This window comes from Orycteropus afer, unplaced genomic scaffold (genome assembly GCF_000298275.1).
Source record: "Orycteropus afer afer isolate SDZICR_OR568_19922 unplaced genomic scaffold, OryAfe1.0 scaffold00059, whole genome shotgun sequence".
NCBI lineage: Eukaryota > Metazoa > Chordata > Mammalia > Tubulidentata > Orycteropodidae > Orycteropus > Orycteropus afer.
The window spans coordinates 4,809,922-4,826,240 of record NW_006921646.1 but is presented as its reverse complement, the minus strand read 5'-3'; the positions used below and the strand labels follow the sequence as shown (position 1 = coordinate 4,826,240).

The window sequence follows — 16,319 nt, the reverse complement described above, 5'->3', positions numbered from 1 at the left end:
TGGAATGTTCCACCCCCATATACCCAAATGGCTCCCACCTTCAAGTCCTTTGGATCTTTACTGAAATGTCACTTCCTCAGAAAGCCTCCTTGGCTACCCTATCAAATACCATAATCTCTCCTACCCTAGCATTCTCTATTGCCCTTCACTGCTTGATTTTTCTCCATAGCTTCTAATATAAGATACAATTTACTCATTTGCTCACAATTAGTCTCCTATGTAAGAGAGATTTTTGTCTGTTTTATTCACTTATTTTTCCCCAATGTTTAGACTGGTTCCTAATAATATAGTATGTGCTTAGCTAGCATTTACTGAATAAACTGAAACAAAGATAAGAACTATTTTACCATATATATCTTTGTATACCCCACAGGGCCAAAGAGAGCCCCAGATATACATCCAACCCTCTGAAAATGCTGGCTCAAAGCCTGTTTCCCAGGTCACTCTACTCATTTACCAGGTCCAACTGAACTATGGAACCCTCAATGCTACTATCAGAGTCCACAGGGGCCATTAGGGAGCTGGCCAGTGGGGGAGGTGCTGGTTGGCAAGGCAAAGCAGGAAAGCAGATGAGAAGCAGCAATAGAAGTTGCAGGTAGAGTCACCTGTCTCTTCCTCCTGCTGGGGGGACCTTTCCCCTTCACTCTCACTACAGCTCCTACTCCGTGGCCGCTTCCGGGAATGCTGCTCATCCTCATTGCTGGTGGGAGAGGCAGGAGAGCTCACCACACCATGGTCCTCGCCATTCTCCAGAGCCCTGTCTGGGCTCCTCTGCAGCTTGACCCCATTCTTGGCCTTCTTGAAAAGGACTGATGTGCGGCGGCCCACACCACTGAGTGGGGTACCAGCAGGGGTGTCAGGGACCATGAGGGACAGTCTGTTGAGGCCATTGTCACTGAGCAGGCGTTGTAAGGGCTCACTCCCTAGCTGCAGAGGTGATTTTTCCACAAGCTCATCTTCTTCCACCTTTTTGGGCTTTAGGAACCGGCTTGGAGGTTTGCTATCATTGATAGGTTTCAGAGTAGGGGGTTCCGGGGGAGATTCTTGCTCAGACAAGGATGGTGCAGGCCCAGTGGGCTCCAGGGTTGGTGGGGGAGGAAGTTTGGATTCATCTGTTAGAGAAAAAAAGAACCTGCTTGAACATTTTAGAAAGAGTCTGTCCCTACAAATAAGATACTGACAGATAACCAAGGGCTAAAACCATGGGCCATCCTAAGGCTTGAGATGTGTCCCAGGTCTTGGGTCTGAGGTAAAGAGAAAATAGGGGGTAGTAATTCACTAGTAATTCTCAACTCTGACTATCTATTAGAATCTAGGAAGCTTTTAAAAAATTCCAAAGCCTAAACTTCATCCCAGACTAAATGAAATTAAATCTCAAAGGGAGGAGTATTGTCTTTTAAAGCTCACCAGGTGAGTCTGATGTAGTAAGGGTTGTAAACCACTGCTCTACACTCAAGGGAAAAAAGAAAATCCTTTACCATCAAGTTGATTCTGACTCATAGCAACCCCCACTGGGTGTCCAAGAGTGTAAATCTTTACGGAAGTAGATTGCTTCATCTTCTTCCTGTCCAGCAGCTGCTGGGTTTGAACTGCTGACCTTCTGGTTAACAGCCAAATGCCTTACCCACTATGCCACCAGAGCTTCTTACAACTAAGAAATGCACCTGCTTAATCAGTAATTAGCTAAATCACATTTTGGCAGATTAAAAAACCAAACCCACTGCCAATAAGTCAATTCCTACTCATAGCAACCCCCACTGGGTTTCCGAGGCAATATATCTTTACAGAAGTAGATTGCCCAGTCTTGCTTCCGCAGAGTGGCTGGTGTGTTTGAACCACCAACCTTCTGGTTAACGGTCAGATGTTTTAGGCATTGTGCTTATCAGAGCTCCTTTTTGGCAGATTAGAGGCCTGTAATTCTCATTAGACTTGTGAGTTTTTTCATCTGTCAATTTTGTCTCATATTGTCCAAATGAAACCAAGTGGGAAAGGAAGTATAAGTTTACGGATGTGGAAAACTGAGGCCAAGTAAGTGAAATCAGTGGTTCCCAGACATTTTTGTTTGCCTACCACTTTAGAACTTCCAGAAACTGAGAGACTTCCAAACCACAGTGCAGACCTCCCCAGTCTGAATGTGGGAGTGGGGGCCTAGAATTTTTTTTTTAAACCCTTTGAATGATCGTGATATAGGGAGCTCTGGTGGCATAGTGCCTAAAGCATCTGACTGCTAACTAGACTGCTAACCAGAAGGCTGGCGGTTCAAACCCACCAGCCACTCCTCGGAAGGAAGACTGGGAAATCTACTTCCGTAGAGATACTGCCTCGGAGACCCAAGGAGTGGTCTATGAGTTGGGATCGACTGGATGGCAGTGAGTTTTTGATGATGCTGTTGCAGCCAGTCCACCTGGCATGACTCTGCACTGCCAGGGTTCAGGCATGGGGATACAGATGGCATGCTGCTGACTGCCACATCGGAGGCAAGAAGATCACAACAGACACAAATCCTCCAATGCCAAGAGTAACCTCCTAACCATTTTCCCTTTCTCTGTCAACCAAAAATAAATGGGCTGTTTAGACTCCTATCCTCTGATGATAACACCCAACCTTTTACATTGTGAAGATGACAGGCCCTCCCAAGCACGGGTATGAGACAATTCTGTCCTAAAAAAGTGGGGATAATTGGAAGGAGCTCAGCTCTTAAGGCCCCTGGGTCTCTGACAGAATCACTTCCCCAGCTGCCTTTTGCAGTTCCGCCTTTCTGCTTGGGATGAGTCTGCAGATACAGCCAGCCAGGGTCAAAACTATAAATTAGCTCCACAGCCCTGGCCATTCTCTCTGCTATCCTCCCATACTACACATAGCCTGCTCTGAGAGCCTTCCTACATGATGGTATAAAGTGGGTTGATATTTAACTGTTATGTACCATGGCCATAATAGGTGCAAAATACTGAAATAATTCTTTACTGGTTAGTAAACAGATGCTGGCCCCAGGACCTGAGACTCCTTGAGCCTTCCCATCATCTAACAACTAAATATCTGTATCAGGGACCTTCACGAGCCTTCTCCAATACAACAAAAACATGTTCCCATGGAGTCGTCTTTGACTTATGGCAATCCCATGTGTGTCAGAGTAAAACTGTGCTCCACAGAGTTTTCAATGGCTGACTTTTCAGAAGTATATTGCCAGGGCTTTCTTCTAAGGCACCTATGGGTAAACTCACACCCTGACCTTTCGGTTAGCAGTCAAGCGTGTTAACCATCTGCACCACACAGGGATTCCTCCAGTACAATAGGCAACACTTATTCTGACTGATAAATGTTTAGTTTCCACTGATGGTTAAGTATTTTGAATATCATCCCTGGGTATACATGGCAATGACCCCTCCCCTGGCTTTTGCTTGCCCAAAAAGGGTCAGAATCTAATGAGGTGGAAGGATGTGCCCATTCTGGGATTTCAGGTTGGCCCTTAAATCCTCACTCCTCCTAGCATGCTGCCTGCTTGTGACTCTCTCTCACCTCTGTCCCCATTGTCTTCTGGCTCCTCCTGCAGGCCCTGCTCCAGCATAGCAGCATCCCCCCGGGGCCCTGTTGGGAGGTCCCCATTGGGCACAGTCTTGTTCAATGACGGCAGCAGTGGTGGTGGTGGTGGTTGTGCCAGCTTCTGCCGGAGGGTGTTGATCTCACGGTGCAGCAGGCGGACACGGCGGGTCCGGGCCCCACTGGAACGCATGGCGCTCACCAGGTCTAGTTTCTCTAGTAGCTCCTTCAGCTGTACCTCCGAGGACAAATGGGCCCGGTTCTCTGGGATGAGGATGTTGTCCACTGCCAGGGAGAAGGGAGGACAGAAGGGGCTGAAGGACCTGCCCAGCCCAGGGCAAGGGGGAAGGGTGGAATCCTCCAGATGCAAAATATTCTCCTGGAATGCCCGGGCCAGTGGCTTCCAGAAGTGTCATTGTGAGCCCTTAGCCTGGTAACACCACTGCCCATGGGGACAAGGTCAGAATCTGGGAAACATCTGCAGGAAGCAGTTCACAGTCACAATTATGAGCTCCGTGGAGCAGGCACGAGGCAGCTTGGCAATCCCCCGGCCTGAGTGACTGGCTGCTGCCAATGAGAAGCAGAGAGGAGGGGCAGGCAGTGCACAAAGCTGAGAGGCAATTCCATTTTTCTGGTCTTCTGAATGAGCCAGACACACACCAGCTTAGCACTCCCCTTGCCCCGTGCTCCAATTCCACACACAGGGGGTCCAGGAGAGGAAAACCCTAAGTGAGACTAGCACCTGATTCCCCTTTTCTACCATTCAATAAGTACTAAGTGCATTGGTTAAACTTTGACTCTTAGAACTATTCTAGCCACAAACAGGTATATCCTTGTGCCTACTCCCAGCTTTGTTCCTGGCTTTGCTCCCGCTAGTCCTAAGCTTTGCTCCCAATAGTCCCAATATCTACCCTGAGCCCTGGCCCTCTGGGCTCTGTGCCTATGCCTTGTCCTGGCCCCTCTCCACCCTAGCCATCTGGGCTTCTCACCGTCTTCCCAGGAGAAGCGGTAAAAGTCCTCCAATTTGGGTGATTCAGGTAGATGGGTGCCCCTTTCAGGGTCATAGCCGATGTTCTCTGCCTGCCGCCGGGCATGCCGCAGGATGGCCCCTCCTAGGTCCCTCAGGCGGACAGCTGCTCGGTGGAAAATTGTGTCTTTAGCATTATACTTCATGCAGTTGGTAACTATAAGGTTAAAGTCCTCCTCAAACTCCTCCAAGGTGCGGTACAGGTGGGACTCCAGCTTCCGCCTCATAGTAGAAAAATCCATTGGCTTGGATATGAATTCCAGGTAATCTGGAACCTAAACATATAAAACCTGTACAATTACAACAACCATTTACTAGCCAAACAGGGCGTACCCTTCACCGGCACTCTTGGCCTCCCCGTTTTCTGGTTTGATCATGACAGTCTTACTCAAAGCCCCAGGGGCCTGGCCCACCCTAGCCTGCTCCCTGGAGCACTAACCCCTCACCCTGCCAGACCCCAGGGTGTGGACATGTTGTGGACCAACCCCCTCCCGGCCTACTAAGAACCTATCTCCAGTTCAGAAGGGGTTCACCGCTCAGGAGGTGAGGAGGAACTTGCCTCACTTAGGTTGACGGGTTCAGCGAAGATGTGTGCAGGATCCTTCTCCTGCAGCAGGTCTAGAGTGGTCCTCAGCAAAACATTGAATGGCATCAGTTCCAGCTCCATGGCAGCCTGCTGGACCTTGACCTGATGAGGGGAGGTGGGGAGAGGTCAGGATATCCCTGAAACTTTTTCTTGGTAACTTGACTTTCACCCATTATACACAATTCTTAGGATATTAAGCTGACCAGCATGTGAGGTGCCATCTACCACCCAGCCCTTAGTTTGGGAATAATAATACCAAGAGTGACAATTTTGTGAATGCTTCCTGTGTATCAAGCACCGTACCAAAATTTGCAGTAATGACAATAACTGTTGTTATTATTTTATCAGTTATTATTAGTAGCATTTTTATAGTACTGTCAGGTATGTTTCTAAGCATTTTGTGTATTAGCTAATTTGATCCTCATAACAACTATGAAGTAGGTACAGATAACATATTTTACAAAGTGAAAATTGAGGCACCAAGAGACTTAAGTAATTAGCCCATGGTCACAAAGCTAATAAGAGGCAGAGTTGGGATTCAGTCCCAGGTAAGTCTGGTTCCACAGTGTATGCTTTTGAGTACTATGCTCTACTGTCTCCCTAAATATGTAACATTTCAGTTTATAATCACAATGATCTTGAAAGACAGACTCTCACTAACCCCATTTTACAGATAAGGACTCTGAGGGTTAGAGATTATGATGAGGAGTCATTGGTCCAAGGTCATTTAGCTAGAAAAGAACAGAGCACAATTTGAACTCAGGTCTGACTGACTCCAAAAAGCACACTGATGATATAAAGCGTGCCTTGGACCAGAATTTCCCACCCAGTGTGCTAAGATACTGATCCCATCAGTCTTTGGGGCATCTGGGCCAGCCTGGGATGATTTGAGCCTCTACGCTTATCCCTTCAGGTTGTATTTAGCCTCATTTATTTACATCAGCATGCTGTACAAATGTTATTTTCCACGTGTGCCCTAATGTGAAACAGCTGGGTAGCCATGAACTGGATCATGAAAAGTTCCTGCCTCAGCCACAGCAAAACAGGTCTGCTTGCTTTCATGGTCTCCTTCTCGCTCTCATTTCTCTGAACCAGAGGCAGGAAGAGAGGCTGTGGTAGTTTGTGTCAACTTGGCTGGGTCTGGTTGAGTGGCTGGGCAGCTAGCTGGATGTAGTTATTCCCCATGGTGAGATTGGTAATTAACTCCATGGCAGAATCTATTGGAGCAGCTGAGTAGCTGCTTTAGGGATGTAGTCGGCTTCCAGTATATAAGAAGCAACTTTGAGGAAGGTCTCCAGCTTTTTGGCACGCTTGAACCCTGCATGTAGCCAAGTTGTTGTTCGGCAGCTTGCCATGCCCTGCTGATCTTGGGACATTCAATCAACTTGAATTAATGGCCTACTTGAATTAGTGGCCTGCTGTGTTGTTTGGTAACATTGAGACTGTGTCTTTGTACTTGTTGACCTTGGATCTGTCAGCCTCAGGAGCTAGCAGCTATCTGAGCAAAGAAAAGCCTCCAGCTCCAGTGGGCCAGGAGCAGGAGGCAGAGCAGAAGCCCAAGGTTGAGGGGCTTTCACCCAGACCCTGGAGCCTGGTACTTTGAATAAAGCCTCCAAACTGTAAAAGAATAAACTCCTATTTGTTAAAGCCATTCCATTTATGGTATTTCTGTTAGAGCAGTACAAGGTAACCAAAACAGAGGCTCAGCTGTGGGGCCAGACCTGGGATAGCAGACAATTTGAATCTGTGGAGACGGTCCTAAGAAGTCCTCCACAGGCACCCATGCAAAGTGTGATGAGAGCTGTCCAGGCTCAGGCACAGAAACTCAGGGTTTGGGCCTGGCAGAAAAGGGCTCATGCTGGGACTGAACAGCAAAGTGGGGTCTGAAGCAAGTGAGAAAGGAAAACTGTTAACCCAGGTCTCTGAAGCATGGGCTTAATAGCTGTTATTCCTAGACGAGGGGGCTCTGGCAGCATAGTGCCTAAGACACTTGACTGCTAACCAGAAGGCTGGCGGTTCAAACCCACCAGCCAATCCTCGGAAGGAAGGTTGGGCAATCCGCTTCCGTAGTGATACTACCTTGGAAACCCAAGGGGTTGCTATGAGTTGGGTCCGACTCGAAGGCAAATAACAACAACAACATTCCCAGATGAGAAAGAATAGTTCTGGCTTGTCATTCATTCAAATAATTGTATTTACTCTTTGCCATGTTCAAAGCACCAAGGTAGACACTTCAAGGAGGCAAAGAGTATTAACAATGATGATGATCATAGTAGCAAACACTGATATAGCTCTACAGTGTTTGAGGCACTATTCTAAGCTCTTTACATATACTGAATCATGTGCTCCTAAAACAACCCCATGATGTAGATTCTGTTTTGCTCATTTTATAGAAGAGCAAACTGAGGTATAAAGAGATCAAGTAACATGTTCCATGTCACACATGTAGTAAGTGGTAGAACCCAAAAAAAACCCAAACTGACTGTTGTCTAGTCGGATCCGACTCATAGCAACCCCTCCTTGGGTTTCCAAAATGGTATCACTATGGAAATAGATTGCCCAATCTTGGATTTAAACCCAGGTACTCTGGTGCCACAGCCCATGCTCCTAGCCCTGATATTAAACTACTACATTTCCTGGCCTCAGGGGCTTAGAATCTCCCTGAACAGAGAATGGAAATTTTTAATTACTCAAGACCCTAAGTGTTTACAAGGGCCTACTGAGAACTCACAGGCCAGTGTTTCTCAATAGGTGATGCCTATCAGAATGGCCAACGAACTTTTCAACATATTGATGGCCAGCCTTAGACCTGAATCAGAAACTCCAGGGACTGGTCTAGGCATATAAAATTAAGTTTACGCTTGGGCCCACCAGGAGCTTAATCCCAAAAGGTGAGAACTGTCAAGAGTATCACACCCAATACAGACTAGGCAAGCTATAGATCTGTAGTGCTGGGCAGGAAGGGAGGGAAGAAAGCTGACACTTAGCAGGAGCTCCTGGCTCACCCCATGCCACACAGACAATGAGAGAAAGAAATCTCGAACAAGAGCCTTGAGGCTGGGGTTTTCCTTACCTGCTCTCGCTTGAGCTTCTCTCTCTTCCGAATTAGCTCAATCAGCAACCGTGCCCGCTCTAAGTCATGCCGGAGCTTCTGCCAGTATTTCAGCTCCTCCTTCACTGCACTTGTCTTCTCATCCTGCTCTCGCTGCAAAAGAGCCAGGGAAGGAAGAGCTTGGGACCTCCTTTCTGTTCAAGTCTCACAGGGCATTGGCAGGTAAGAATCCCATCCCCTTCCTTGACTGCCCACCTTCTGGGAGAGGCTCTCAACCCCTCTTCTCCCAGGCACATTCCTCCTGTGCTTATAACAATGTTTCTTCATTTCCACACAATGACCATGGCTAGAATGGGAACTGGGACTACTCCTCCCACCCCTGGGGACACCAGACAGCAGCTATGCCCTCAGGACTAGAAAGAATTTAGAAGGAAATAATAGACACCTCAAGGGTGGGAAGAATTTCACTCTAGGGCTGTAACTTAGCTAGAAAACAAAAGGAGGTTCTTACTAAGTAAGCTTACTTAGTAAGCTTGTACTAAATGGCTTGAAAGTACTTTGGTAAAACAACAGCAACAAACTTGATTCCTGTCCTGGAAGAGGTCACAGTGTATCTGGGAGAAGGAGGAGATCCCGGTTTTGAAGTACTAGGACATATAACATGAAGACAAAAAAATTGTAATATAAATGCTGAGGAGATATAAAATAGAGAATCTGAATGGTGGGGTTAGGCCAAGGAAGGCTTTCTGAGGGTAGCAATCCTACTTAGCTTCACAGTAAGGGAAACAGATGGGCAAAGGACCACAGGGACAGAGGCATAGAGAGGCATGGAGGCAAAAATGGTGATTCTTTGCTTGATGAGCAGAGAGGCTAGAGGATTACAAAAGCCAAGGAAGGTCAGTTTAGGATCCAGTTGACAAGAAACCCCAAATGACAGAGAAAAGAACCCAGACCTTGCCTGCCTATAGAACCAAACCCACTGCTGTTGAGTTCATTCCAACTCATAGCAACCCTACAGGACAGAGTAGAACTGCCCCGTAGGGTTGCCAAGGCTGTAATCTTTCTCCCACAGAGTGGCTGGTGGGTTTGAACTGCTGACCTTTCTGTTAGCAGCTAAGTGCTTAACCACTGCATCTCTAGGCTCCTCCTGACTAGAGAAGGGGAGTATATTCTGGAAGAGGAAATGACAGAATGGAAAATAGTGTGTGACTAAGACAACAAAGAAAGAATTAGAGGCTGGAGGCCACCTAGAAAGGTACTGCTAAAATTAAGGGGACATGGGTAAGCAAAGTAGCTAAAGAATGAAAGTAAAAGCAAAAAACCAAACCTACTGTTGTTGAGTTGATTCCAAATCATGAACACCCCATGTGTATCAGAGTAGAACTATGCTCCTCCATAGGGTTTTCAGATATAAAGGACCCTGTATTGATTAATTTCCCTAACAGCTTACGGCCCATTATGGAGGGAACAATCAAAACTAAATCCAAAGAAGGGAACATTATGAGCTCAAGAGGAAAAAGATTTCATGGCAAATAATAGGGAGATAAGTTTATTGAGAGGAAGGGAGATAGCGAATTCAGTTTCTAAAACTTTTGCATTACAACATTTGGTGGAAGTATCCCAGAGACAGGGCAGAAAAAAAGGGGTGTGGACAAGAAAAAAGTCTAGAGCAGCTGCAATATAGTTATTTAAAACTGTGAGTGGATGAGCTCTCCAAGCAAATGGCCTGGCAACAGAACCACTGGGAATGTCAACCATTAAGGAGTTAGAAGTGGGGTCTACACAGAAGAAGTGGGGTCTGCACACAGTACAATGGGGTAGAAGATTAGAAAATGCTGTCACAGAGAAGCTCTCAGACAATGTAATCCATAGTGTCAAATACAGTGCAATTACCGGTAAGGTAAGAATCTAGGGAAAGACTTGCTAGGCTGGGAAGAGGTCACTGATGTTCTAAGGGTGGCTTTGAGTGAGGAGGGCAAAAAGGTTTAAGGAGGACCCACATATAGACATGCATTTTAGGTAGTTAGTTATAAAAGGCAAAAGTGAAATCAGACACAACTCTAAGAGCATCAGAGTCAAGAAAAGGCTAGCTTCAATTCTGGAGCAGTAGCGTGGGGATGTTCAAAGATGGAAGTAACAGAGCAACTGAAGAGGGAGAGTGAACTAAAGATGTTAAAAACCAAAGGGAAATAAAATCCTTCAGGAGGCCTCTACCATTTTGGAAAATACCATTCAGTAACTCTAGTTGCTAAGGGCTAGATACATGTCCTTCATAGCTCCCCACAAGGCTACCATAATTGTGCAGGCTATGTACTGCAACTTAGATTGTAAATTTGTAAACTTATTATGAAACATTTTCTAGCAGATGGCAGTATGTCTTAAGGAAAGGACACCTTTTTCTAACTCAACGTGACCACCCTGGCTCTTATTCAGCCCACCTCTTCTCTCTTTCTGCCACATCTGAGAGCTTTCCTCTTTTCCCCAGCGTATGTGGAAAGTTGGGCTTGCCCTCCATTCTCCCCTAGAATTGGCTCCAAAGTTGTGTCTCTCCCATCCAGGAGGTGGCTACTGTCTAGTTTGATAGTCTCCGAAAAGCTCCACAGCAGCCTCAACACTAACAGGCAATCTACAGTGGTGGAGGCGATCCCTGGGATAGACAACCAAGGGAGGTGATCCCTATAAGCAGGCTCCTTGGAGGACCCAGGGAGATATGCCAGCCATACCCCAACCATCTTCCCTTCTCCCTCACTCTCTGCCTCCCTCCCTAGCCCTCACATCACCACTTTACCTACCTGCTCAGCATTCCTTTGAGACTGCAGGTGGGAGTGCAGGCGACGGATGAGGGGGACACCATTCCGTGACTGCCGCTTCAACAGCCAGTAGTTATGAAGCCGCTGCATGAACTGGTTTTTCCTCTGAAAGGAAAGACCACTACAGATCTTGTTCAACCTTGAGTAGAGGCACAGGGAAGTGAAAAAGAGGGTCAGTGGGGGCCCAGAGGCTCATGCATCCTATCCATATCCTGTTTCATTTCTGAACCATACAGAGGAAGAAAGAATAAAGTGACCAAATGCCTCATCTCAGAGAAAGGCACGAAAAGGATAGCAAGGTTAAGCAGCTCAGATTCAGCATGAGTTATTTCACTTGCTTTCCTACCTTCTGCTTTGCAGTCCCAATCCTCCAAAAACAATCTCTCCCCAAAAACCCAGTTTTCTGTGGTCCCTGACCTCTTGGTTCTAGGCACTGACTATGAAATAGGCCTGTGCCCTAGTTAGTGCTCCCCACCCTACTCTTGAAAAGGGCAGCCACAAGGAACAGGATCTTGAGTAAGCTATAGGCAGTGTGGTCACTATTTCCTGCTCCTAAGGCTGATGGTGCCACCATACCAGGGGCAGTCAACAATCAAGTTGGAAAGAAAGTCAATGGGAGTGCATTAGGCTACTGTTTCCTGAGCAACCGTTTGGAGTTGTCTGACCTCTGGTTTTCCCACTAAAAAATCTCAGCAATTAAAGAATAAGATGGGGAAAAAAAAATTTGATCTGAAGACGTAAGACCAAGAATCTGAAAATGTGGCTCATTAAAGCACCCTAAAAAAGAAGTTTATATTTTAAGGTTAGAAGTTTAAGCCAGTAACTCCTGGGGGAAGAGAAAGGAGTAAAAGGGAATTAATGAAAACTTATGATCTCTACCCAAACACCCATTCTACAAGGTGGGTATTATTATTCCCAAGATACAAAAAAAAAATGGAAAGATAGCCTGGAAACAGAGGCTGAAAAAACTGTCAAAGTGACTAATGCAGCTAACAAGATGGTAGAATGAGTAGGATGAGAATCTAGGATTTCTTACTATAGCATGTTGTGCCCCAAATATGGTTATCCAAAAGTAAACAAAGCTTCAATGCTCTTGTGATATTCCCTCCACTTTTTCTCTTTATCCCACTCCACTGAACAGGGAAATAAGCATAGCTAACCAAGGAGGTGAAGCCTTAGAAAGATGGGTATGTTAGGCTAGACATTGTTCCCCTAGGCCTTGCTCGTCTCCACAGTCAAACATTCCTGCCCCAAAGCCAAGCTTACTAAATCAAGGCTTATGCCTAGGCCTTTCCCCAAAGGACAGATTCCCTCACCAATGCCCATGCCAAGCACACCTGTCCAGATGCAGGCAGCCCCCCACCCCCATAAACTCTTGGCCATGGAGGGCCCCAACAGCATTTGTGCAGGTAGGGAAAAGAATAATAATAAAATAGCAGCAGCAACAATAGCCACCATTTATTGAGCGCTTACTATTTGCCAGGCACTGTGCTAAGTGCTTTGTTTACATTATCTCATTCATTTCTTACAACAATCCTATGTGGTAAGTTCATTTACAAATAAACAAAATAAAGGTCAGAGAGATTAAGTAGGTTGCCAAAAGTGCGTAAGTAATAAGTAATCTAAGTGGTCTGTCTGGCCCTTAGCCAGCATGTTATGCTGGCCCCTGCAAGAAACATCTAGAAGAGCAGACGTAACAACCAAAAAATCTAGCCATTGGGCAAAAGCACCCTACTAAATATGTGCCCACCCTCCTCAGGAAAGAGAGTAACCTAACCTGGAAGTTTTCTGACCGTAAGACAAATTCCAAGTCACCAAAATCCTACCTCGATCCATGGATCTTCTTTACCCTATCTTCTCCCCAGCCTGTAAGTCTGGTTCCCTGTTCCTCTCACACAACTCGTTCCACATTACCCTCCAGTATTCCTTTCTCCCTACCTCTCTCACCAACAGAGAAAGGCAGCAGGAACAGAACTCAAAGCCTCATGAATGGTAGTCCAGGGTCTGTCACTTTCCACTTGGTCTCAGCCTTTAGAACAGGACTTGGCATATAGTAAGTGCTCAATAAACATCTCATTGAATGAATAAAGGAGTGAACAACTTTACCTCCTGTGGTCGCAGTTTCTTCATCTGGGGGTGTGGGAGAAGGTGCAAGGACTACATTAGATGAATAATCTCCAAGATTCCTTCCTGCTCTAACACTGTATACTTTTTTATGAGCATCACCCTTAAGATGAGCTTCTGCTGGGAAATCCTCTATCTCTTGACTCTCTTCCAAGCTCCAGTCCCTCCAATAGCTCCATTTACCTTTCTGATGGTTTAACCCATGTACAATGGTCTCTACACAGACTTAATGTGGGCCCAGGTGGCTTAGTTACAAAGCTATGAAGTGCTCTTCAAGAAGAGAAATAGCATGCCCTTACTTCTCCCTCCCCTACCAAGTCCTCATCATACCCAGGACAGAGCTTTCTGGACAGCAGACACCAATAGTGACTCCTTGAAATAGTGGTTGTCAATTGGGAGTACTTCCATGCTCCCAGGGTTTCTGGAAACATGTGTGGAGAGTATTTAAGGCTGTCACAAAAACTAGGCAATGGGGAAGGGGATGCAACTGGCACTTACAAAGACCAGGAGTGCCAAACACTTAGGAACACATGACATAGTCCCTAATAATGAAGAATTATCTTGTCCAAAATGTCACTAGTGGCCCTGTTGAAGAATACTACCTTAGATATCGGTAACCTGGGTTTCTGAGCAATGTTAAGTATTCTATCACACCTTAAATCAAGGGAAATATATTACTCTAAGGGCATAATCAAAAACTCAAACTGCACCAAGCTAGCCCAGGGTCTAAAGTAGTCATCCAAATTTGGGAGCATAGAAAAGAAGAGATGTCCACCAACCACACTTAGGGGAAGGAAGTTTGGCCTGGGCCCGATGCCAGCCAGAAGTCATCAGTCCTTGGGGAGCCCTTCTGGGCAGGCTCACCTGTATGAGGGTATCTGTGGTACAGTGACCATTGGGACAGTGGACGGTGTATCCCGGCCCACTTCCTCTGGTTCCTTCTTGATCTTTTGCTTCAAATTCATCTTGTTCTTCTTAGGTATTCCCTTAAGGGGGCTGCCTAGCCCACCTTGACCTTCCTCTTCCTCCTCTACCTCTTTCACATCTACTTCTTCTTCTCCACCACTCTCCTTTAGTCCTTCTTCATCCCCAGCTTCACTGAGGCCTCCAGGGGAGTCACTCTTTTTCCTGGCAGTGGCAGAAGCTGGTGGCGAGTGGGCCTCACAGTAGGCTGTCTTGCGCACTGTGAAGATGGTGCCATTGAGGCTGGTCTCTCGCATAGGCTCAATCTTCATGAAGAGCCCTGCCCGCTGTGCACATGTCACATGAAAAGCTGTGTAACAGTTTACTTTATGGCACTGGATGGCTGCACCCAGCCCCTTCTGCTTGCAGATATAGCAGGTTAGTTTCCAGCGGGCAGGTGGGATGTTGTCAATGCCCTCGATGGGCTCCAGGAACACGGTGTTGGCAAAGCAGACTTCAGGGATCCAGATGGCACATACCACATGGGCCCAGTGCCCGTCGCTGGTCTGTTTGAAAGCGCCACCCTTGTTGGGGCAGAGGACACAATCCACCGGCCGGGAGGGAGACTGCAGGCAACAGCGGCAGAGCCACTGACCCTCAGGGATATAAGGAACACCATAGCACTCCTGGTGGACAGCCAGGTTGCAGATGTCACAGAAGAGAATGACATTGCTGTTGTGGCATTCATCATCCAGGCAAACGCAGCAGAAGGCATCTTCATCAATGAGTGACTGCTGGGCCCCACTGCTGCGGCTCTCTAAGTATGATTCCTTCTCAAGTCGATCTACCAGCAGCTCAAAGGTGTCTGCTGACACTGAACTGTGACCATCCACCCGCCGCTTCTCATTTACCATATCCAGCCAGGCAAGGTCTTCCTCATCCATGTCGTACTCTACCTCTGTATCAAGGTCTTCAGGTGGTTTCTCAATGTAGCGGTAGTAGGCAGCAGGCAGAGGAGGTGCTTCTGGCTGGTTGGCTGAGTCCACTATGCGGAAGCTGGGCTGTGGGAGGTGGAAGGAGGTGCCAGATGCATGCTTAGAGCAGGACTCCTTCTTCTTGCCTTTGGAAGAAGGTTTCTTAGACTTGCCAGGGAACTGAGGCTGCTCGCTATTTTCTTTGTTACTGTTGCATTCGGTGATATCCTGAGCAGTTAATTCATCCTCTGTGATTATCTTGAGTGGGTCATAGATGCTGATGCGGTGCAGGCGTCCATCAATGTCCACCTCGACAATCCGCTGGGCCTGGGCATATGTCAGGGTCTCGCGGGTGGGGGAGCACTTGAGACTGTATGGGGATGGGGAGCGCCGGCCCTCGGCATTCTGCCGCGACTTCCTGCGCGGCTTCCTCATGGCACCTAGAAACCAAGGGGAAAGGCCTAAGGAAAGAAGGCCAGGAAACTATGAGCTGGATGTTTATGCATGTAGGAACCCATTCACCCTTCCACCTGATCAAGTGGACACCAGGAGAATTCGTTGTTCCCCATGTGAACAATCTGCCCTGTAGACATCCACATAGCTTGCTCCTTCACCTCCTTCAAGTCTTTGCATAAACACTACTTCTCAATGACACCATCTTGGACTATTCTACTTAAAATTACATATCATTCCTTCCAACTAGTAACTCATCTTTCATCCTATTTTATTTTTTCCCTATAACACCAACTTCTGTCATATTATTTGTATTTGCTATTTATTGTGTTTATTGTTTGCCTCCTTCTACTAGATTATAAGCTCCACGAGAGCAGGCATATTTGCCTGTTTTGTTCACTGGTGTGTAAAGTGGTGCCTGGCTCAAAATCAAGCACTCAGTACATGTTAAATGAAAGGAGAAATCAAATACACATGATCCCTGCCAGTGTCAGTGGTATAGGGGCTAGTATACCTGCCTTCCACATGATTCTTGCCCTTTCTATTGAAGAGCTATCTCACTAAAGGGAAAGAAATGTAAACAGGTCATTATAATGTGATGGGGAGAAATCTAATGTTCTAATGATGTACATGCAGGGCAACAGTGGTTCATTGGTAGAATTCCCACCTTCCTTCCATGTGGGAGATCCCGGTTCGATTCCCAGACAATGCACTTCAAGTGCAGCTACCACTTACTTGTCCATTAATAGAGGCCTACGTGTTGCTATGATGCTGAACAGGTTTCAGTGGAGCTTCTAGACGAAGAAAGGCTTGGTGATCTACGTCTAAAAGTCAACCAGTGAAAACCTACAGA

At 46.7% G+C, this 16,319-nt stretch overlaps 1 protein-coding gene across 1 annotated transcript in view; it reads right to left on the bottom strand.

The window, feature by feature from the left end:
• Positions 1-15,448, bottom strand: part of BRPF3 (bromodomain and PHD finger containing 3) — a 32,201-nt gene extending 16,753 nt beyond the window's left edge. The window contains exons 1-7 of the mRNA XM_007939394.2: positions 14,001-15,448; positions 10,995-11,151; positions 8,224-8,355; positions 5,124-5,252; positions 4,527-4,839; positions 3,517-3,822; positions 606-1,112 (exon numbers count right to left, since the gene is read on the bottom strand). Coding sequence (XP_007937585.1) covers positions 606-1,112; positions 3,517-3,822; positions 4,527-4,839; positions 5,124-5,252; positions 8,224-8,355; positions 10,995-11,151; positions 14,001-15,448 — 2,992 coding nt within the window. The remainder of the gene's footprint in view (positions 1-605; positions 1,113-3,516; positions 3,823-4,526; positions 4,840-5,123; positions 5,253-8,223; positions 8,356-10,994; positions 11,152-14,000) is intronic.
• Between the last annotated feature and the right edge of the window lie 871 nt (positions 15,449-16,319).